The sequence below is a fragment of the Garra rufa genome, chromosome 10, assembly GCF_049309525.1.
Source record: "Garra rufa chromosome 10, GarRuf1.0, whole genome shotgun sequence".
NCBI classification, from domain to species: domain Eukaryota; kingdom Metazoa; phylum Chordata; class Actinopteri; order Cypriniformes; family Cyprinidae; genus Garra; species Garra rufa.
In genome coordinates, this window is record NC_133370.1 from 50,268,210 (window position 1) to 50,293,409 (window position 25,200).

General features: G+C 41.5%; 1 protein-coding gene across 1 annotated transcript; it reads left to right on the top strand.

Moving 5' to 3' along the window:
• The first annotated feature begins 1,973 nt into the window (after positions 1-1,973).
• LOC141344632 (tripartite motif-containing protein 16-like) lies at positions 1,974-24,998 on the top strand. The gene is made up of 5 exons (XM_073849505.1): positions 1,974-2,590; positions 3,358-3,525; positions 3,913-4,072; positions 4,213-4,260; positions 24,445-24,998. The coding sequence occupies exons 1-5, from the start codon at positions 2,009-2,011 to the stop codon at positions 24,966-24,968; spliced, it is 1,482 nt and encodes a 493-aa protein (XP_073705606.1). The 5' UTR covers positions 1,974-2,008; the 3' UTR covers positions 24,969-24,998.
• The last annotated feature ends 202 nt before the right edge of the window (positions 24,999-25,200 follow it).

Sequence of the window (25,200 nt, forward strand, 5' to 3'; positions counted from 1 at the left end):
GTATTGAACAAATAACAAAGAGAGACGAAAAGTAATCCGATCTGGCAGTTTTTAATGCTTTTCTATAAGATAAGTTACATTCACGCCAAGCAGTACGAATAACCTCTAGTTTTGTTTTCCTCCAGCTGCGTTCCATTTTTCGTGCTTTTCTCTTTAGGGCGCGAGTGTGATCGTTATACCACGGTGTTACACTGTTTTTCTTAATCTTTTTTAAGCGCACTGGAGCAACTGTATCTAAAGTGCTAGAAAAGAGAGAGTCCATAGTTTCTATTATACCATCAAGTTTTTCTGAGCTATTGGATATGCTGAGGAATTCAGATAAGTCAGGAAGATTACTTACAAAGCAGTCTTTTGTAGTAGAAGTGATGGTACCGTACTTGTAGCAAGGAAGCCGTGTCGGAGTCGTGCCGTAGACGTGTGCAGTGTGTGGTAAGAGATTTATTGATCATACAGATTAGACAGCTTCACTAGCCTTATGCTGGAGCTGTTTGGGATGTGTAAATAATGAAATACATGAGCACAATAATGATAATATCATGTATCGGCGATCTCACAGCTGATGAAGAGACCAACACTACTGTAGCATTTATTTATTATTGTTTACTCACCCTCCATGCATCCTAGGTGTATATGACTTCCTTCTTTCAGACAAATGCAATCAGAGTTATATTAAAAACTATCCTAGCACTCCCAAGCTTTAGAACGGCATAGACAAGAGTTTGTCTCCATCAGTCCAAAACAAGTCGATCCATAATAAAATGTGTCTCACATGCCTCCGGAGGGGTCAGTTAAAGCCTCCTTTAGCGATCTGATGTGTTTTTGTAAAAAAAATATCCATATTTAAAAAGTAAGAATCACTTCAATCTAACTTGCTGTTTTGTGAAGGGGCGTGGCAGGAATAAAATGCTGTCTGAACTGTTGGCCAATGGCAACACAGTGGGACTGCTAACCAATCACAACACATTTTTGTTTTTACTTTATCAAACCCGGAACTAATCGAGCCATTTGTGCCAGGCTGGAGAAAGCTATTGTAATAATGTAAATTATGTGGAAAAAAGGCGTTTTTCGAACCACCAAATATGACGAGCATGTTCTCGTGCACCCCAAAACAAAATAAAGACATTGTAAAAAAGCATAATAGGACACCTTTAAGAAATTCATTATATCAGTCACAGTTTGTGAGAATGAACTGAAAAGATGTGCAGTGAGAACATTAGGAGATCAGAAGAGTGCTGGAAACCTAACAGCTACAGCACTAAAAAAATACATAAAATAAGGACCTTTGCAATACACAAACTATGTACTTTGCATTACTCAGTTTGGCCACATTTCCTTTAATGAATTGTGTACATTAATATTATTTATTGGCTTTAACAAAGATCACTGTATTATGCTTGGTCTGTACATTATGAAATGTCTTTAAATAAGAGCAGAACGTTGTTTAGAGCTGCTCATTTATTGGAAATGGAGGACAGATGTGCTTGAGTTCAGCAGATGTTCAATATTGTTTCAACATTTGTGTCTTACTTCTGTGGATCTTTCCTTTATGCTTGCAGACACTGAGAGTAGTAGGGAATGTATTCTAGGCCTAAACTCACAGCTCATAGTGACAGGCTGGATGAAGCTGCCAGTAGCAGCAGTGACTAAACAGTCAGACATGGATGCAAATAAATGTATTTATTTAGTCTGAGTCTGAAAAATATTACAAAACAATCTAGTAGATATTTCTTCATCAGGGTTCCCCATTCCTAGTCCAGCAGAGTCAGTTTCTGAGTTTTGTTTGATCTCTAATTAAACACCTGAATCAACTATTCAGGGTCTTTGCATTTACTTTAACAACAGTCAGGTGTGTCTAAACTAAACTTAGCAGGAATGAGGAACCTGCTTTACAGACTCACAGACACACCTATTTTACACGTCACTCAAACACAGAACCAGGAAACAGGAATCACATGAGTTCAGGGAAAGAGAAACTGAAGTGTAGTTGAGCTGTTGTGTCTCTGTGTTCATGAGTAAAATGGCAGAAGCCAGAATATCTCAGGATGAGTTCTTGTGTCCGGTGTGTCTGGATCTCCTGAAGGATCCAGTGACCATTCCCTGTGGACACAGTTACTGTAAGAGCTGTATTACAGACTGCTGGGATCAGGAGGATCAGATGAGAGTCTACAGCTGCCCTCAGTGCAGACAGACCTTCAGTCCAAGACCTGCTTTAGCTAGAAACACCATCTTGGCTGAAATGGTGGAGAAACTGAAGAAGACCAAACTTACTGCTGACTGTTACGCTGGAGCTGGAGATGTGGAGTGTGACGTCTGTACTGGAAGAAAATACAAAGCCGTCAAGTCCTGTCTGGTGTGTCTGAACTCTTACTGTCAGAATCATCTTGAACAACATGAGAGTTGGTTTAAAGGAAAGAGACACAAAGTGACTGAAGCCACTGGACGACTGCAGGAGATGATCTGCCAGAAACATGAGAAGATTCTTGAGGTTTTCTGTCGCACTGACCAGAAATGTATATGTGTGCTGTGTACGATGGATGAACATAAAAACCACGACACTGTATCAGCTGCAGCACAGAGGACAGAGAAACAGGTATTTAACACTAGACACTGATAGATTTAGAGACAGAAAATAATGGAGTGAACTATTCAGCTGTTCTTTGACAAAATATACACTTCTATAAGTCAAAATAAAGTTGAAAGCAATGACAGACAACTTTCTGTTCAGTAAATCTGCTGTATCCTGATGATTTTAGTGATTTATAGGTTTACTTCAGTCCTTTATTTTCTGTCTAGAGCTGCAGCTCAGTTACGCACCAGAAACACTGTCTCTACATCTGAGTCAGTTTCACTGTCATAATACTTATGCTTGCAGTGTGAAACAGGCATTATCCCACATGACAATTAAAAAAAAGTTAATGAAAGGTAGAAAATGGTAAATTTTCCATTCTGCAGTTTGAGCCTACAGCTGTTCGTTATCAGTCCAGATAAATAACCTTTAAACCGCCTCACCCTACATTTACTGCATTCATCTGTTCTCATGATGATTTAGTGTCAGTAGTTTTCTGTGACATTCACTATCATCGGTTTGTCCTGCAGAAGCAGCTGAAGGAGACGCAGAAGACGTTCCAGCAGAGAATCCAGCAGAGAGAGAAAGATGTTCAGCAGCTGAGAGAGGCTGTGGAGTCTCATAAGGTGAGTCTGGAGAAGAAGAGAAGTTTGTCTCAGTCTCAGTTCAGACTCTCTTGTCTCTTTCAGTCCCACTGAAGCCTGAATCACTGTGTGTCCTAACAGCGCTCTGCACAGACAGCAGTGGAGGACAGTGAGAGGATCTTTACTGAGCTCATCCGCTCCATTGAGAGAAGCCGCTCTGAGCTGATACGGCTGATCAGAGATCAGGAAAAGCGAGCAGTGAGTCGAGCTGAAGGACGACTGGAGCGACTGGAGCAGGAGATCAATGATCTGAGGAGGAGAGACGCTGAGCTGGAGCAGCTTTCACACACACAGGATCACATCCAGTTCCTGCAGGTAACAGACATCTACAACAACACCATCATAGTGGACTTGAGTTATAAATAATAGTCAATATAATTGTAGTCTTTCAGCTGTTTTTTCCTGAGCAAATCTACTCAACTCTATAATGAGACTCCATTGATGTTCTTGAGCTGTTAGATGGACATTTGTGTTCTCAGCAGATGTTTTATCATCCAAACTATTTCCTAGAAAGTTCACAAAGAGTGTAAGTGTCAAATACTAGAATCTGTAGCTCTAATGTGATATAATGAATATGAGAAGAATGAAGCTGATGCTGTGAAAGTGCTGGATTGAGTTACTAAAGATCAGTCAAATCTGATGTTGGTGCAGGTTATTGGGTGAAGTGTGGAGCTGATGAGTTTTGATGTCTGTTTTCTGTAGAGTTTCCAGTCTCTCTCAGCACCTCCTGAATCTACAGACGGAAATGTCAAACCCTTAATTTCTGCCATCGCTTTTAATGGTCTGAGAGAATCTGTCCATCAGCTGAGAGACAAACTGGAGGATTTCTGCAAAGAGGAGCTCAAGAAGATCTCAGACAGAGGTAAAGTCCTGGAGATTGATCTGCTCTCAGAAACGAGTCCATCATCATCTCATATCATGGAGAACATCATATTAGAAATGTCTTAGGAATGAATGCAGGATCATGAGAATCACACTGTTCATGTCTGTTGATTTCCACAGTCACATTCACCAACATTGATCTCTGGACCAGGAAGGACTTCCTACAATGTAAGTCAGTAAGAAAACAAGCAGAAAAACTCACTGAGTGTGTTCATGTTTGTGTCACGTGTGAGTAATGATGGGTCTGGGTCCAAAATGCAGGAAAGTAATTTTAATGAAAATAACAAAACGAAACAAACAAAAAGCCAACACGGCACAAACTGAACGTGAACTTAAACACAAAATAACAAGATCAAGAGCACGATCAAAGTCCAGGGAATATCAAGAACACAAAATAACATAGAGGACAAAAGACAATGCAGACATGAAGCAGGAGTGAGATGTGAGTGTCTTTATACAATAGTCCAGATAGTGAACAGCTGTGAGTGAAATCAGTGTTTATGACAAAGACAGGTGAATGCAATCAAAGGTGCAGTGTGAACAGCGACCTCAGGAGGCTGAGGGGAGACCCACAGCCCTGATCATGACAGTACCCCCTCCCTAAGGAACGGCTCCCAGACGTTCCCAAATCTGGAGGGAGGAGGCACGGAGGAAGGCAACTCAGGGGGAGGGATGGCGGGCCAGGCCCGTGCAGCGGAGGAACGTGAGTGGACACTGCCGCCAGAGGAACGTGAGCTGGCCTCGCCGCCAGAGGAACGTGAGCTGGTCTCGCCGCCAGAGGAACATCAGCGGTCACCGCCGCGTCAGGAACAGAGAGCGCGGTCACCGCCGCGTCAGGAACAGAGAGAGCGGTCACCACCGCGTCCGGAACAGAGAGAGCGGCCACCGCCGCGTCCGGAACAGAGAGAGCGGTCACCGCCGCGTCAGGAGCAGAGAGAGCGGTCACCGCCGCGTCCGGAGCAGAGAGAGCGGTCAACGCCGCGTCAGGAGCAGAGAGAGCGGTCACCGCCTCGTCCGGAGCAGAGAGAGCGGTCACCGCCGCGTCCGGAGCAGAGAGAGCGGTCACCGCCGCGTCCGGAGCAGAGAGAGCGGTCACCGCCGCGTCAGGAACAGAGAGAGCGGTCAACGCCGCGTCAGGAGCAGAGAGAGCGGTCACCGCCGCGTCCGGAGCAGAGAGAGCGGTCAACGCCGCGTCCGGAGCAGAGAGAGCGGTCACCGCCGCGTCCGGAGCAGAGAGAGCGGTCACCTCCGCGTCAGGAGCAGAGAGAGCGGTCACCGCCGCGCCCGGAGCAGAGAGAGCGGTCACCGCCGCGTCCGGAACAGAGAGAGCGGTCACCGCCGCGTCCGGAACAGAGAGAGCGGTCACCTCCGCGTCAGGAGCAGAGAGAGCGGTCACCGCCGCGTCCGGAGCAGATAGAGCGGTCACCTCCGCGTCCGGAACAGAGAGAGCGGTCACCTCCGCGTCAGGAGCAGAGAGAGCGGTCACCGCCGCGTCCGGAACAGAGAGAGCGGTCACCTCCGCGTCAGGAGCAGAGAGAGCGGTCACCGCCGCGTCCGGAGCAGATAGAGCGGTCACCTCCGCGTCCGGAACAGAGAGAGCGGTCACCGCCGCGTCCGGAACAGAGAGAGCGGTCACCACCGCGTCAGGAGCAGAGAGAGCGGTCACCGCCGCATCAGGAGCAGAGAGAGCGGTCACCGCCGCGTCCGGAGCAGAGAGAACGGTCACCGCCGCGTCCGGAACAGAGAGAGCGGTCACCAACGCGTCCGGAACAGACAGAGCGGTCACCGCCACCTCCTCTGCAAAGCAGGGGCGCTTCCGCGCCGTCTCGGCACTGCGGGTGTCCATCGCCGCCAGGCAGGCGTAGATGAACTCGAACCGAGCTGCCGACGCCGCCTCAAACGACATCCCCTGAGTGTCCGGAACCGAGCAGGTGGTTGCTGCCCCCTCAAAAAAAATTCTCCCCGCTGGACCCATCATGGATGTCTGCATTCTGTCACGTGTGAGTAATGATGGGTCTGGGTCCAAAATGCAGGAAAGTAATTTTAATGAAAATAACAAAACGAAACAAACAAAAAGCCAACACGGCACAAACTGAACGTGAACTTAAACACAAAATAACAAGATCAAGAGCACGATCAAAGTCCAGGGAATATCAAGAACACAAAATAACATAGAGGACAAAAGACAATGCAGACATGAAGCAGGAGTGAGATGTGAGTGTCTTTATACAATAGTCCAGATAGTGAACAGCTGTGAGTGAAATCAGTGTTTATGACAAAGACAGGTGAATGCAATCAAAGGTGCAGTGTGAACAGCGACCTCAGGAGGCTGAGGGGAGACCCACAGCCCTGATCATGACAGTTTGTGATAGATGTGACCAGCAAAAGGAAAAAAAAAAAATAAAAAAAAAATCACAGAGGCAGCAGACTACTGCAAATGCTTGAAGATTTATTTTCTCCATGTAAGATTACAAAAAAATCAAACTAACATTACTCAAAAAGAAATGAACCAAAAATATAAAGAAAAAAATACAAATAAACAAAACTTTACAATAAACTCGACCACTGCATTTGCCTCTTAAAACACAGCGATCTAAGATCCACAGAACCTGCTCTCACAAAGATCAACACAAACTGACTACAGAGACAGCTAACAAACTTATATATTGGTGACCAGCTCCAATTAACAAAATAAAGGGGAAAACACATACACATAATGGCCATTAAACTACTGAACAAATGTGAAAACATCAAATAACACTTCAAATAATGGTAACACTTTCTATGAAGCCTGTATTTATAATACATTATAAGGGTATTCTTAAGGCATTATAATTAATTTATAATGCATTATAAAAAAAAAAAAAACTTATAATATGTTATATAATCTCATGAGTATTCATAAGAACAGTTTTAATGTATTATAATTTTTACTTATTTGTGGTTATAGCTTTTAAGAGTATGATTACCTCCTCATAGTTATAATGTATTATAAGTCTCATATCTTGCCATGTTTCTCATGTCACTTTACTTAAAGCATACAAAGACCACTTATAAGTAATAATAATAATATTTCTCAAAGAGCCATTAGATCAGGTATTAGATGAGATATGACACATTTGTATTATCAGTTTGATTATTTTGATGGTACCCTTTAGACAGCTTTTAATAAGTAACTCTGCAACTCCATGTCAGCTAGCAGTAATTATTATTAGTAGTATGCTAAATATATGCTAACACTGTATTTTGATGGTTCCCCAAAGACAAACTGATTATAAGTAACTTTGCAAGCATGTGAACCTTCTACCTAGCCTAACCTTAAAGGAACACTCCACTTTTTTTGGAAATAGGCTCATTCTCCAACTCGAGTTAATAAGTTGATTTTTACTGCTTTGAAATCCATTCAGCGTTCTCCTGTTCTGGCGATATCACTTTTAGCATAGCTTAGCATAGATCATTGAATCCTATTAGACCAGTAGCATCACGTTCAAAAATGACCAACGAGTTTCGATATTTATCCTATTTAAAACTTGACTCTTCTGTAGTTATATCGTGTACTAAGACGGCGGAAATGTAAAGCCGCGGTTTTCTAGGCTGATAAGATTAGGAACTACACTCCCATTCTGGCGTAATAGTCAAGGAAGTTTGCTGCCGTAACATGGCCGAAGCAGGAGCATTAATATCACACAGCGCCTGAAATTAGATCCCAGCTAGGTAACTTCCAATGTGACCGGTGCTAAGTTTGTGTAATTCCGGTTGTTGCAGCTGTCAGAGTTCCAGCTGGTAAATTGTTAATGGTTGGATTTACCTGTGTGTGATTAGCTATGGTTATGTGCATTGTAAGGGGCTGTGATAGTAAGTCGAAGACGTAATCTACTACCATCTTTCATAGAATTCCCACGAAAAAAAAGCAATTTCGACTAATGAATCAATGGCTGGCTGCTCTGAACATGGATCTCAAAACACCGTTAGAAACGATCAAGAAATGGCGTGTTTGCTCCGAGGATTTTGAACCAGATGACTATTTGGATAGTTTTACCGGTACTACCCCTGCAAACAAGCCAGCACTGGCCCTTTACAGGCCCACTTAGGGCTAGCCTAAGGGCCCACAGCGGGCTTCCAGCGCAGGGCCCATGAGAATTTGCTTATTGGCAAAACGTTGGCCCCTTAGTGCTGGCCCTGCACAGGCAGCCCTCATTAAGCCCCCAGGAAGCCCTCACTAAGCCCACACAGGGCCCGCACTGTTAATCTACAACAATAAATCTGTTTCACTACTTTTCAGCTACTTTAACTTATTCTATACATCTGAAATGGATGCAGTCACCACATAACTAATGTCTGAATTGTCAAAAAATGTACAGTAGTCAAAGGGATTTCAAATCAATGTATTTATTAATTACAAAATATAAAACATTCAATTCAGGTCAATAAAGCTAATTTAACACTCTGAAAGGCACTAAAAATGCTCTATACATATATAAAATAATTCAAATCAATGTATTTATTAATTACAAAATATAAAACATTCAATTCAGGTCAATAAAGCTAATTTAACACTCTGAAAGGCACTAAAAATGCTCTATACATATATAAAATAATTCAAATCAATGTATTTATTAATTACAAAATATAAAACATTCAATTCCGGTTAATACAGGTTAATAAAGCTAATTTAACACTCTGAAAGGGACTAAAAATTCTCTATACAAATATAAAATAATAAATAAATAAAAATAAAAATACTGGTAACACTTTATAATAACGTTCAGTTGCAAGTCATGTAAGTGGTTAGTTAATGATGAACTAATCATTTACAAAACATTCATAAATGATTAGCAAGTGATATACTAACATTTTCGTATGCTTTGTAAATTCCATTACAAGTCATTTACTAGTGATTAGTAAATGATTAACTAATTATTTATGAAACATGACTATGAATTCATAAATGATTAAAAAGTGATATGTCAATTATTGTATGTATGTTTTGTAGATTCAGGTTAAGTCATTTACATTTGATTAATGATTAGCTAATCAAAGCATGAATATGCGTTTCATAAATGTTTAATAAATTGTTTTTTTTGTATGTATGTAGCAATTAGAGGGAGCAGAAAGTGTTGTAAATGCCTTAAATACACTTACAGATCATTTGTAACAGGTAAGTAACAGTTATCAACACAGTGATGTGTAAAGCATGTATAAAGCATTTTCAACACTTTCTGCATCCCCTAATCTAGTGTAAACTATTCATCACTTGTAAATATGTTACACATCATTCGTAGATTACCACTTCAAGAATCAATAAGGCATAAGATCAACGAATCGTACCCATGAATGATGTGTAACACATTTACAAGTGATGAACAGTTAACACTTTAGATTAGGGGATGCAGAAAGTGTTGTAAATGATTTATTCATGCGTTTACACATCGTCTATAACAGGCGTTGAACACTGTAGTGTGTAGTTAGTGTAGTGTGTACTGCAGGGTATAGACAGCGGTCTTCTCTGAAACACATGGAGTCTTTAACCACTGTGCACCTGATGTGAGCAAAACATACACAAAAAGTAACAATTTATTAAACATTTATGAAACGCAGTCATGTTTTGTAAATGATTAGTAATCATTAACTAATCAAATGTACTGTATATGATATAACTAAATCGAAAAAAAAAAAACATACATAAAATAATGAACATATCACATAAATGAATATTGGAAAGTACAGAATTGTACTCTAAAGGCACATTTCGTAACGCAAAGTAAACGGCCCCCATTTTATGAATCTTAGTTTTTGATCCAAGAGGATTTGTTGTTTCCAAATCATCAAAGTATAACTGAATTTGTAATGCATTGGGATGGTTTCGGTGAAGAGGATGTTTAGAATAATGAACACCATCACAATAATCATATATATACTCAAAAAAGGAAAAATCAGAGTAAAGTTGGCTTGAATACTGAAGATTGCACAGCCAGAAGAATTTGAAAAGTCTGTCTACAGCACAGGTCAGGCTTTCAAGATCAAGTGGAAGGGCAAAAGAATCATTCTTTGCCACAATTACGTACTGGGCTCCATGTCCTAGAGAACCGATGGAAACCAACTGCAACTGGGCTGACTTCAGGGACCCTTTCATGGATTCACTGAGCAAGGTTGTCACGTTGGTACCAGCCTACAGAAATAAAACAAAGAAAAGCATCAGAAAATGTTGCTGCATGAGAGGCAATGTTGTTTATCACAAGCTAACACAGTAAAAAAAAAAAAAAACATACCGGCACTTGCTCCAACAGGTCCGAGACTGCAGAGTTCATACAGCATTTACTGCCAGCAATACTTCTCCCAGATGCTGTGGGTGGAAGAAGATGAATGAGGATCTTCAACATAGTGTAGCACAGCTCATCTTGATGAAGTGAAGATGCAGATCACATGCAAAATTTATTTTATCATGAATTGAACATTAAAATTTACATTAAGTTTTCTAATTTAAACTAGGTTTAGAAATGTGTGCACATGCAACAGACATTGAGGCAGAAAATCATACCATCTTGCTGATTGTTGGCTTCCTCCAGCACGTGTCTGATGTCCTTTTTCTTCTCCAAGGATGCTATTTCCTTGAGCTTTGGAATTATGGTCCCTTCCAATTTCCGGATAAACATGTCTTCTTTCCCATCTGTGAGCTTGGAAAATTCAATGTCCATCTTCAATGCAAAAAAAAACAGAAACAAATATCAATATTACAATCATGAATTATAAGTTTGTGTAAAGTTTTCTTTTAGTTGAGCATGTCTATTACCAAGGCAGGCATGTCAAGAAATCTGGGATATTCCTTGAAGATTTCAGCAACAGTTTGGGATTTTGTCGCTATCCATCTCCTTCGGTAACTGAAGGTTTGGTCAATTGCAGTCTTTATTGATGATGAATTCTCTGGTGACAGTCGCATCCTCTTTATCAGGGTCAACCACTCACTTGGCACTGTTTCTTCTGGACTTGGCAAAGAAGGTTGCGGTGTACAATGGCGACGTTTCAAACTGTACATCCGCTGGTTCTGTTGAAGCTTCCGTCTGATGTTCCTCAGTCTCATTTCTATGAAGCCACTGTGTGACGGCCCATCAAAAATATGCTCCTGACATGAGTAATGCAAAAATAGAATTAAGCTGGATTCAAATATACTTGAGCAGTTTACATTCACATTGCTAAGTAATTAATTTTATAATGTAAAAACATCCTTACGTGTCCCTCATTTTCGCCAAACACTTGAATCCTTAACAAGGGGACCAATGACACAATCTCCTTTGCTAGTGCCAGCTTTTCTGTACCAGATGGATAGCTGAAAAAAAAGTAAAAAAAAATATTGCAAAAATGGCTCTAACACAAACATTAACAAACACAAAAATATAACATACATACATACACACACACACATATATTTATATATATATATATATATATTAGTGGTGGGCCGTTATCGGCGTTAACGTGCTGCGTTAACGTGAGACTTTTATCGGGCGATAAAAAAAATATCGCCGTTAATCTATTCTCAAAATTGGGTTGGGAGCTGGGTCTAAACTACGCAAGCTATGATGACTTTCACCTTGATAGTTTAACGCGGATGTATACCGAAGACTATAGAATATGGTCGCACGTTTATGTCTCCTCCGCCAAAACACAGACGGGATCACGTCGTCCTTCATTCATAAAAACCGAATCTACTATAGCGCGAAATGCCACGTAAATTCGTCGTTTTTTGGATTCATAAATCAAATATGGTCTGTCACTTACTTCAAATCGCGATATGGACTAGTGTCTGTGAAAACTGAAATGCAAAAAGACCGTTTTAATATGAATCCGGTATGTTCCGTTTGCCTAGCTGTATGAATGAAATTCATACTATGAATGGTGGAGACGCGCTTTTACTACACGCATACTGAAACACACGTGACGCTCCCGGTAATTTTTGGCATTTGCATCTCACATTGCATCTCCAAAACTGCTGTGAGTGTCACTTATACCGTTTCATTTGAGAAAACTCGCATCATGTCATACTGAATACACAGAAACTTCACGGCAACCTGTAAAAATAAAAGTACGGTGTAACATGTTTAGTCATTATTTGGGTAGCACACATATTCTGAATGCCTTCAGCAGAATTCAAATTAGCCATTTTAATCTAGATTAATCTAGATTAATTCCAAAAATTAATCTAGATTAATCTAGATTAAAAAATTTAATCTATGCCCACCCCTAATATATATATATAAAACACTGGTACTTTAGACTTGTTAGAACCTCGTTTCTGGGTCACTGCAGTTTCTCAGGTCTGTCGAGTGGATCAGCAACAAGCGCTTGGGATAGACAACAACACACCAAAGTCTAATACAAGTTGGTTTATTGTTATCTACTAAAGAAGATGGGGCAGTCCCATCTTTTATACAGCACCCTTACAAGCCTTCATGTAGGCGGGGGTTCACATATCATTTAAGCAAATACTTCTACATATGGGAAGGAAAATTACAGATGATCCAGGGCAACTATAAGGATGAGAGGAAGATAGTGCAGCCGCACTCAACTGGTTTCCTGACGACAGATAACCCTGAAACAGACAGACAAAACATTCCCAGAACGAACTGTTTCTCTTAACTGAAGTAAACTGCAAAGAACAAAACTACAAAATATTAACTCAAGGAAACTGCACTGAAAAACACATTAATGAAAAAACACATTAATTCTTATAATCCCCTCTTCCAGACTCTCCTCTAGAGTCTGGATTCTTCTCTATCCTTCTGTGGCAGTGGGCGATATAATTCTAATTCAAAGGTTGTGGGTGATATCCTGCAGAGATAGCAGACACCATAGTATACATACGTTGTGTGAAACATTTCAAAATGCATGGACCAAAAATACACAATAGAAACAAAATAAGTAATACCGGTATTATCATTGAGACATAAGGTGCAAACGCGCCAAATAGGCTAGAGAGAATACCCCAATTCCAATTGTTAGTTCTAGACTTTAGCTCATCCTCATATATCTGGGATGAGATCTGCTTCATAGTAGCTACAGCAGTGCCAATTGATCCCTCGGGCTCATCATTTGCAGGTATGTATGTGCAGCATTTGTCACCTACAACAGAACAAACCCCTCCCTGCTGGGCAAGAAGCATGTCCAGGGCCAACCTGTTTTGCACGACCACCTGTCTCAGTGCACGCAGCTCGCTTTGTACCCCTACCAGTGCAGCTGTGGTGCTGTTAACAAAGGATGCCAGTCGATAATGCATGATGTTCTGTTGTCTCAGTAGGTCAGAGACGCCGAACTGAGGTACCATAGACTTCCAGAACCGAGTCCAGTGTGACCTCATCTGATGTTCCTCAGGGACGTCCTCGTTGTCCACTGATCGTTTGCTCCTGAAAGACAAATCACGTTGTGTATGCATAACAGTCACACGATGTTGCAGCTGCACTGGTGCACAGAGGCCTGTCCAGCTCATCCTGTACGTGTTGTTTACAGTGTCCTCACCACAGTACCAGTACCAGTCATCAGCCAGCACTGCACCTTTCGCTGGCCAGGGATCTTCACAGAGCGTGAGCAATTCAATGCAGGCAGTGTTCCTAGAGGTGTAACAAGCAGTATTATTTCCCTTAGCACATGCTGCGGTGTTCTTCTCACATGAGCCCCTCTCGAACTTTGGACAGTAGCTTTGCAGCCACCTGTCTATACCCTGCCCTTGGTTTATTATTTGTTTACAATTTGTAGCACTTATACCTGTCACGCTTTCACCTGATGTCCCATTAAAACAGTAAGGAAACATAAAACCTTCTGGTAACACCAGGCTAACTTTTACATCAACAGTTTCAGTTTCATTTTTACTTGATGCACTACCTTCTTTCTTGCACGTTTCATTCATACAACAGTAATTATGCCGTTTAGTTTCATCAGTATAGGGTGTTGTTACCCTCTTTACACACCTAGGAGACCATACATACATTTCCCCTGCATAATATGTACAGAACACAGTAAAATTGGGGGGTTCACAGTTATAGACAAATGGTTTCAAGGATACAGTTATTATGGTGCGGAATAATTCTTGACACACCACACATGATTCATTGGTCAGTTGACGCGCTGTCCAGTTTGCATACTGCCAGAAGAGGTTTCTTTTGGCCTCCTCCTTTGAAGCGTTGGGTACCATGAGTCCAGCTAGGACAATACACATTATTGCTCTGGAAAACAAAAACAGTTAGTACTTGTAATACATTGTTCTTCATTTCAAGGGTTTCACTCTGGTTGCATGAATCCACTGTGGAAAAAGATCAGTTAAAACAGCAGTTCTGGTCACAGCTAGTATCTCTGTAGGCCCATCATACCGAGAGTCATTGAGGCCCCCGGTTTTTAGTTTCTTTATCAATACTTGATTGCCCACTTCAAAGGGGTGTGAGTTAGCTTTCGGGATCTCAGGGTGTTTCATGTTAACCCTTTCCCAGAACTCATTTAATTTTTCTATTAGGCCTACAGAGTACTCAGACATATGATCAGTTAACACCACACCTATCCCTACCATTCCGTGGCGCCAAGGGATGGGGAAAGGTCGGCCCATCACCACCTCATAGGGTGATAAGTTGTCTAAATTTGGCTGAGGCATCATTCTTAGGTCTGCTAAGACAATTGGAAGAACCCTTGTCCAATCGGATGTATTCATACTGATCATTGCTTTTCTTATTTTTTGTTTAATGGTCCTATTCTTCCTCTCAACGAAAGCTGAGCTTTGAGGATGGAAGGGTATATGTAGTCGCCAATCAATTTGTAACTCTTTCGCTAATTGCTGCGTTACTTTTGATGTGAAAGGTGTACCCTTATCGGAGTCTATTGATACCGGGATACCATATCTGGGTATGATTTCTTTGGTTAAAAACTGCACTACGACGTTTGCATTTTCCTTCGCACATGGAAAAGCTTCTACCCACTTAGAAAATTTGTCCACAAGCACCAAGAGGTATTTAAAAGGTCCCCTCTTGGGCATGTGTGTAAAATCAACCTGCCACTCAGTAAACGGTTGGTTAGGCCTCGGCAGGTGTTGATGTTTTGCTGGAGGTTTGCTTATATTATTTTTAGCGCAAGTTAAACATCTGTCAAGAATGTCATTAACCGTTTGCGGTAATTGGTCGACGCAAAATAGACCTCGCATTGTATCTAGTACCCCTCTTCGGCCGCGATGAGTGATACCATGAAATTCGCGGACGAGAAACGGTAAAACAGACGTAGGTAAACACAGTCGACCATCTTTGTCACGCCAGAGGTCATCAGGTCCCTGAGACGCAGAAAAAACTGACCAGAATTGACGGTCAGATTCACTTGCTGCTTTCTGGACAGCGATAAGGTCAACATCTGGAATTAGTGATGACGTCATTTTTGAGGTTGACACTAGAGCTACATTAACATGGGGGCTTTGAGGCCCCTCTTGGGCCGCTTTTTTTGCATTTAGGTCAGCCAGTGAGTTACCCTTAGCCTCATCTGTATATAAATTCGAGTGCCCCTTTGTTTTTACTATGGCTATTCTCCTTGGGAGACATGAGGCTTCGATCAATGACTCAACTAAATTTTGATGTGAAATTGGCTTTCCATCCGCCCCCACAAATCCCCTGGCTCGCCATATTTGAGCAAAGTCATGTACTACTCCGAAAGCGTATCGTGAGTCAGTATAAATAGTCACATCTTTGTCAGCAAACATCTGACAGGCTCTGGTTAGAGCATACAGTTCTGCAGCTTGTGCTGAGCGAAAAGGAAGGCTGTGTGCTTCCAACACCACGTCAGGTAGTTGACATACAGAATAGCCACATAGGAAGACGCCATCTTGTGGTTTTGAGCACGAGCCATCAACAAAAACCATGTCGCCCCCATCTAAGGGGGTCTCTTCCAAGTCAGAACGGAGAGCACATGTATGTGTGATCTCTGCTAGACAATCATGGGTTTCCATGGTGGCATAATCTATAGTTGGGGCTGTTGCTAAAAGGTGATGCAATGTCATAGCAACATGACTCATGCCTATTGAGCTCTTAATACTGAGGTTAGTTGTAGCAGTTAGCACATGTTCATACCCCGTCCTACGCTGTACTGACATATGTTGTGTGTTCAAATTCTGTATGGTGTGCTTTACCTGATGACAAGTGTGTAATGTTAAGGGGTGTGACAACACGATCTTTTCAGCATCTTGCACCATCAGTGCGCATGCCGCTACCGCCTGTAGGCAACGTGGTAGACCCCTGATGATGTTGTCCAAGGTTTTTGAAAGGAAAGCCACAGGTCTCATTCCCCCTCCATGTTCCTGTGCTAATACTGCACATGCAGTATCAGGGCCATTGTAAGCAAACAAGTGGAAAGGTAACTTGTAATTGGGCAGGCCTAATGAGGGGCTGGAACATAGGGCCCCTTTTAGCTGCTTAAATGCCTGTTTAGCCTCATCTGTCCAGATGATAGGCGACGATGCAGGGGTTTTATTGTCATAACAGGACCTCAATACTTTATCAAAATGAGAACAGTCGGGAATCCACTGTCTGCAGTAATTAACCAGTCCCAGAAAAGCCAACATTTGCTGCTTAGTGCGCGGTTGTGGGTGATTCCTTACTGCTTGAAGTCTGTCAGCAGTGAGGGTGCGCTGACCTTTGGTTAGGCAATGGCCTAAATAGGTCACGGATGGTTGACAGAATTGTAACTTACTCTTAGAGACCTTAAAGCCGTGCTCACTGAGATGCTGTAACAGTGCTAGCGTACTTTCTTTGCAGACTTCCGCCGTCACAGCTGTTATCATAAGGTCATCAGCGTACTGATGAAGTGCTGCCCCTTCAGGCAGACTCAAAGTGGACAAGCAGTCTTTGACCACCATGCTAAAGTAGGCGGGACTATCAACATACCCTTGTGGGAGGCGTGTCCAAGTATATTGTTGACCCCTGTGAGTGAATGCGAATAAGGGCTGTGTATCTGGTTCCACAGGAATGCTGAAAAAAGCAGAACAGAGATCAACCACTGAGAAATGACCATGGTTACAATCAATAGCCATGAGAACAGATGTTACATCAGGGACCAAAGGGGCCATTGGTACCACCAATTCATTAATTCTCCTTAAATCTTGAGTGAATCTCCAAGTGCCATTTGGCTTGGGGACAGGATTCACTGGTGTATTATAGGGGCTAGTGATGCGTTTTATTACCCCTTGCTTCACTAGCGATGACACTATAACATCAATACCCCTAGCCTTATCCTCTGATAGTGGATATTGTTTAATGTATATAGGGTCACTATGCTTAACTGTAGCGCAGTATGGGGAACAGGAGACACTGCCTACATCATCCTTGTGGGCTGCCCACAGACTGTCTGGTAATTCAGAAAAGTCAGGTTGGGGTGAGGTTATTTTACATGTGGACAACAGTGACACCTGCAGGCCATTCAGGGCACCTATTTCATTACACACTTCGTCCGAGGTGTGCACTACAAGTTTACCATTTTTAAACTTCATCTCCACCCCCAGGGCAGCCATCAAATCCCTTCCCATTAAATTATAAGAGCACGATGCCATATATACAAATCTGTGATTTAGTCTGTGAGAGCCTACCTTTAATTCTAATGGTGGCGTAAGCGGTGTCAAGAAAGGAGACCCATCAATCCCTACAGAATCAACACTCTGGTTAGAGAGTGGCCCCTCGTAGCCCCCACCCACCGATGACATAGTAGCCCCTGAATCAATGAGAAAAGGGAAATCCTGCCCTAACATGTTAATCATTAGAGTAGCAGGCTCCTCCCCATTGGGGGAGTCTATGGTTATAGACAAAAGTGTGGCGTTGGGGGCTTGATTCTGTGGGCAACCCTATTGAGTGTAATAGGGATTTATATGTTGTGGGGGAGGTGGAGGGGGAGGGGGAGGAGGGAGTGCGGGCAAAGAGTGATTTCCCTGATGCTGTGGCTGCTGTGGCTGCTGCTGCTGCTGTGGGTGGTATTTACCCTTCCTCTCATCAGCCTGTCTCTTCCTGCAGTCTACAAACCAATGCCCCTCCCTCCCACAATAATGGCAGTTCCCCTTTCTACGTTGAACTTGCCCTGAATTCCCTGATGTGCGGGCTCCACCCCCTGCGTGATGCAGGAAGGCAGGGTTCGCTGTTTTAGGCAGATCAAATAACCCATCACCAGCCATTGTTCTAATCTTTTTTCCCACATCCTCCACAGTCAATCGTGATCGGTCGGTTAACTGCAATTTCAGCAAAGGCTGCACTTCGGGTGCACAATTATTAAGGAAAGTGGAGACAAAGAGGCAATCTGGCACATGGTCATCTAATTCAAACCCGCCTAAGTGAATCCAAGCATCTTTAAATCTTTTAAAGAAAACAGGCACTGGTTCTTTCTTTTCCTGTTTACAGTTAGTTACATGTGAAAGGTCCCTATTGGCATGTCTTTCACCTATCAGAAATTTAGTAAGCTGCTTCTGAAGAGTAGATATAGCGTTAGGGTTGTCTCGCCAGTAAAAATAACTTTCCCCATCTTTTTTATAAGATGCGGGTTTTGCTCTACCCTCCCACTCATCCTCGTCCTCCCCCTGGGGAGAGAAGAGGGGATTTGCCTGGAGCTCATCATTCGCTGCAGCTAAGCAAGTAACTGTATCGAGTAAACGCGTCTCGTCGTATTTATTACCCATTTTGGACATGATTATGAACTTATAATCAGCGCCGGTAAAATGACTGTGTCGCGATAATTTTATTAACATGTCCACGAAGTGTAAAGGTTTGTCCACTTCAGGCAACATGCTCAAAATATCTTTCAAAGTTGAGACAGACGGCGGAGTTACCTCTACGTGACCCTTTCGTTTTGATATCCACAAGTGAGCTTCATTTGTTATTTTTACGGGCGCTGGTGAGGGCGCGCAAGGCTCTGCGGAAGTAAGCGCGGGCACGCTGCGCGCAGTTATGTTAGGCGCGGGCACATTAGGCGCGGGCACATTAGGCGCGGGCGCCGGACAGTGTGGCGGCGCGCACGGCGGGAGTGAAGAAGTAGACGGTACTTCTGGATCGAGTTTAGCTGTTTTTTCTAATTTGGTTTTCTGTAATTTCGACTCAGCCTCAGCTAATAATTTTTTCTCTTTTTTTCCTGTTGGCTTTTTCGGTACCACATTCCTGACAGATTTTGGCAGTGAAATACCCTGTTTATCATTCCATACAGTTTGCATTTTTAACCAAACATCATACCCGTCTTTCATATATTTTTGGTCCCATTCAGGGTCACCTTCGCCTTTATATGTCAATCGAAAAGCTTGTGCCATATGATTTGGGTCAAAAGAACCCGTTCGTGGATATGTAGGATACATCCCATTGGCTTCGGTCCAACCCGCTAAATTATTCACCCATAAATTTGTATAAAAACCCCAACTACATCTATTCATCCAATCATTGGGTGTTTCGCCAGAATTTGGTTTAGGATAGGTGGCTCCCATGATAGATATACAGATATTCACCTCACCACGGGACAGACCAAAACTCGTGACTCACACTTTTGCTTTTAATTTCGTTTTCGATTTTGATTTCTATAGCGCTCTTCCCAGCCTCGCTGAGGGTATACCTTACGTCAGTACAGATAGTCAGACTATACTCTGTCTTACCTTACTACGCAGTTAAACAATTGGTAATCAGACAGTCAGACTATACTCTGTCTTGCCCGAGTTACGCAATTTAATCAGCAATTACTAATTAGACAGTCAGACTATACTCTGTCTTGCCCAAGTCACGTAATTACAGACACACAGTAATAGTAATGTCACTAATCAGGTAGTCAAACTATACTTTGTCTTACCTGATCAGAGACATCACGTCGGGGTCACCAGATTGTTAGAACCTCGTTTCTGGGTCACTGCAGTTTCTCAGGTCTGTCGAGTGGATCAGCAACAAGCGCTTGGGATAGACAACAACACACCAAAGTCTAATACAAGTTGGTTTATTGTTATCTACTAAAGAAGATGGGGCAGTCCCATCTTTTATACAGCACCCTTACAAGCCTTCATGTAGGCGGGGGTTCACATATCATTTAAGCAAATACTTCTACATATGGGAAGGAAAATTACAGATGATCCAGGGCAACTATAAGGATGAGAGGAAGATAGTGCAGCCGCACTCAACTGGTTTCCTGACGACAGATAACCCTGAAACAGACAGACAAAACATTCCCAGAACGAACTGTTTCTCTTAACTGAAGTAAACTGCAAAGAACAAAACTACAAAATATTAACTCAAGGAAACTGCACTGAAAAACACATTAATGAAAAAACACATTAATTCTTATAAGACTGTTAAAGGTATTTATTAAATTAACCTAATTTACTATGTATAACTGTTTTAGTACATGTTTAATTTATTTAAATACAATGTAATTTAATTTGCAAACAAATACACCTTACATCTTATAAACAACCACATATACTCACAATCCATGTTTCTCAACAAGGTCACTGACAGCAACCTTAACAAGAAACTTTCTTGAGGAAATAGACAGTGTCTTTGTCTCTTCGTGTTCTCTCAGGATTGTAGGGGCTTTTTCTTCAAGCAGTGTAAGCAATCTAACGTTAGTTGTAGTAGTATCTGAAGACAGTTGCAAGCACCCTGTCCAAAATTGTTAGATTAACTAAAATTTGTTCCTCGACATCCATCATCTAAATAAAAAAATAAAATAAAAACATTTATAGACCGGACAATGAGAAAACAAATAACAGTGCATAACAAAAATGTGCATTTTAAATAGTCAGTGACTCGTCAGCTAACGTTAGCACAAAATGGCGCGCAAGGTTCATTACGTTGTCTATGAAACATTTCATTGTACAGTTAATTGTAAAGGGACGGGGAGGTTATGAGTTCATACTTAACGTTCAATATAAGTATCTTTCGCTTAATGTGTATGATCAATTCTGCCAACACAGCTTTACAAAAACCGTGCCAAATGCGGGCTAAAGAAGAGGACACTTAGTTAACAGGCCAGCCGTGTATTTGCGGTACGAAACATGGACAACATAATAAAAAATACAACAACAACTTCTACGACTACTAACACAAAGCAATCGGTAGCAAGGTGGGGGAAAATTACTACTTATATAAGTGTTTTAATTATTTTCACTTACCTGAGGCAGGCGGTCGCATTATCTGACATGATTGACGGAGCGACAGTTGAAAAAGAACGTCACTGCGCACAGTGCGCAGGCTCGCCGTGCGTCCGGCCGTGCGCGCCGAAGCTCTTGCAGCACGTATTTCCAAAATCCAGTATTTTCACTAGCGCTTATTTTATTTTGGCAACATGATAAACTACATAAATACAGTATATATCGCCCTTTGACTTTAAGCAAAATAAATATACATTTAATTTCAATATGTAGCCTACTGCTTGAATGTATTTAACACAATCAGTCAAGCATAATATTTGTCTGTAGTAACACAAAATGTGTTATGAATTTTCCTTGTTAATATTTTAATAATGAATGTATAGCCTAAAGTTAAATTTATAATCTCCGATGTTGTTTTGAGTGCTGTAGTAGACAATGGTGTGAAAAGCAACTTTAACGGATAAACATTTGTTTGACTTGACTGAGGTGTTATAGTCACGTGAACTTGTCTTTACTTTCAGTTTAATGTAATTTTTATTGTTGAAAATGTTTAGCTATAATAGAATGATATAAATGGCATTAGGCCTATACATCTATGGGAAATTGTATAAAAACAAAAAAAAATTCTAAACTAACTCTGAGTGATGGATATCATAAAAACTAATTATAACTTCTTCATATCTCTGTACCATCAATAACTTTACATTTTGACCTTCTCAAATAAATTAAAAGGATCATGTGTTGTCTTGTAGACACAATCCAATGAAAATAACAGATTTTTTCTTTTTATTCCTTCTAAGCAGAGTTATTAATGGAAGGTTTTATTGAATTTCACATTCAATTTTAAAATCAGCCAAAACTTAATGAAAGTGGGCTACCTAAACAAAACCTGCATGGGCCCAAAGGTACAAAAGCTGAATGGGCCCGAACGGGCTGGCCCACAATGGGTCATCATGGGCTTAATATGGGCAGCCCGCGGTGAGCCCAAAGCTGTAGGCCTCGCATGGGCAAGCCCGCACTGGGCCTGTTTAGTTTTGGTGTGGGCTGGCACTAGCCCACTGTGCCCGCAAAAAGCCAGCATGGGCCCCGCAGGGGTATGTTTGCAGCACGGCGTCTAAAGGACACGGCGATCCCAACAATCTTCAAACTAACGTTACAGAAAGGACAACGAGGAGCATCGCCCACGGCTGTAAGTGAAACATGATTAATTGCTAACGTTACCTGTGAAATGCAACCCCTGACGACTAGGTTTGGGCGAACAGTTGGCTTAGTATTTGCTATGACCAAATTCCATGTGTGATTGCAAAAGAAAGTTATTGCGAACAGTCGGTGGTGTTTTAAAGTCAGTTTTGAGTAAAAGTGTACATCATGAATGTAAGCCTAAAAATGCAAACTGACAGTATGCATTTAAAATCTTTATATTATATAATGTAGTGGTTGCAGGAATAACTTACTCTTGCGACAGCTGGCCATTAGGTCCACTCGGCGTGTGACGTTTTTTCTAGTTTATTTTGTCAAACCGGAAAAAAAATCTACTACTGCAGGATGCAGCATTGCATCCAAGTCCTCGGATGTTGCGACATGCCACTTCCTCATCAGGTAGATTCACCCTTGCCATCGATGGCAATACCTGGTCCCACTCGCGACAACACATGCACTCACTTTTAGTTGGCATGGGTTGGCAAGCCCCACCAGCTCGAATCTGCTCTCCTCATCCCTTCTGTCCCAGGCAGTTCAGACACACTTTCTTGTCTTTCGCGTACCAAAACCTTAGCTTCAGTGAATTCTGGTTCAAACTGATACGGTTCAGGATCTGCACCAAAGTAAATATCTTCTAAATCGTCTCTCACAAATGTCTCCATGGCGAGGAACGCTGTCTGTGCTGTGCATGCACGTTGGATATGTTGACGGAAGTAAACATTTGCACATGTGCTGTGTGGTATTACAGCGCCTGCTTCGGCCATGTTACGGCAGCAAACTTCCTTGACTATTACGCCGGAATGGGAGTGTAGTTCCTAATCTTATCGGCCTAGAAAACCGCATCGTTACGTTTCCGCTGGTCTTAGTACGCGATATAACTACAGAAGAGTCAAGTTTTAAATACAACAAATATCGAAACTCGTTGGTCATTTTTGAACGTGATGCTACTGGTCTAATAGGATTCAATGATTTATGCTAAGCTATGCTAAAAGTGATATCGCCAGAACAGGAGAACGGCTGAATGGATTTCAAAACAGTAAAAATCAACTTATTAACTCGAGTTGGAGAATGAGCCTATTTCCAAAAAAAGTGGAGTGTTCCTTTAACCTAAGTCTACTAATGCTCTAAGGAGTGTTAGTTGAAATGTAGTTGGAAAGTGTAAGCTTATAGTCAATAGACTAAAGGGACCATCAAAATAAAAGATAATGTAAAAGATAAATGTAATATGATATAGTCCATCATAAATTAGGTAGATTAAATATGCGTCCATATTGTGTGTTATAAATAATCATAATTTTAAAAGTTATAACCTCAAATACTCAAATATTATAATGTATTATAATTGTTGTTATGAATATTCATGAAATGATATAACATATTATAAGGTTTATTATAATGCATTATGCATTCATTATAATGCCTTAGAAATACCCTCATAATGTATTATAAATAGGGGCTTCATAGAAAGTGTTACCAAAATAACATATAACACTAATGATTTTACTTAATAATTTACTTCTTATAAGTACACATAAAATAAGAGAAACGGTCCTTGGAGTCCCCCTCAGCAGAAACTTAAATAGTTGTGTCCAAATCATTGGATGGAACTGTATATATATGTCCGAAGTTTCCGGTCGAACCCCTTTTGACGGAACACCAACGTGCGAGACTCGGCCACAACAAACAAGCAAAGAAATGATAAGATTAAATAAACTACTCGTTAAAGAGTGAGCGCACTTAACTCCAAACCAAAGTTTAAATAAAGTTTATGAAACCAAAATAACGTTTTGTATAATAATGTAATAATGTTCTTTACTATAAACAAATGTAATTAAATGCATAAACAAACCTCTGCAGACATCCGTCACAATGTTCTTCCTGTAGAAGGTGAAGAAGAGTTTTCTAAATGATAATTTGCACAGGATATCTGCTCATCTGTACTGAGACACTGATGATACACTGAACATGAAGAGTTCAGCTACATGAAAAGATCAAACAGATTCATAATTCCTGATTCTGATGTGTTTTATCTCCATCAGATTCCCATCAGCTCACTCTGGATCTGAACACAGTGAATAAATACCTCCATCTGTCTGAGAGAAACAGAGTGATTACATTCACTAAATCAGTCCAGCCGTATCCTGATCATCCAGACAGATTTGATGAGTATGTGTGGCAGGTGTTGTGTAGAGAGAGTGTGTGTGGACGCTGTTACTGGGAGCTGGAGTGGAGAGGAGATGTGTATATATCAGTGTCATATAAGAGCATCAGCAGGAAGGGAGCAGGTAAAGAGTGTGTGTTTGGATCTAATGATCAGTCCTGGAGTTTGTTCTGCTCTTCCTCCAGATACTCATTCAGACACAATAAGATAGAGACTGTTCTCCCTGTAAAGTCCATCAGCAGTAGAATAGGAGTGTTTGTGGATCACAGTGCAGGAACTCTGTCCTTCTACAGCGTCTCTGACACAATGAGCCTCATCCACACAGTCCACACCACATTCACTCAGCCGCTCTATCCTGGGTTTGGGTTTTTTTCTTCTGGATCATCAGTGAAACTGTGTTGATGAATCAGAATAGACTGATGAGAGATTGTACCCATAATGCTTTGAGCTGATGATGAATCAGTAACAGTGAGATGTTCTAGAGGCTCTTGTTTTCTCTTCATGACATTAATACTGCAGCTGAACTTCTGTCAGTGAAATAACATCAATCAGAATAAATGTGTAATAAATCCTCATATAGACAGTAAGATCAGTGAGTCCTGCTGAGTGAACATGTGTTTCTGGGCTTTTCTCT

Excerpts from the sequence above, each read along its gene's own strand:
- LOC141344632 (XM_073849505.1), top strand. The coding sequence starts at position 2,009 with ATGAGTAAAATGGCAGAAGCCAGAATATCTCAGGATGAGTTCTTGTGT. Across the intron at positions 3,526-3,912 it reads ATCACATCCAGTTCCTGCAG|AGTTTCCAGTCTCTCTCAGC; the intron begins GTAACAGACATC and ends TGTTTTCTGTAG. Across the intron at positions 4,073-4,212 it reads CAAGAAGATCTCAGACAGAG|TCACATTCACCAACATTGAT; the intron begins GTAAAGTCCTGG and ends TGATTTCCACAG.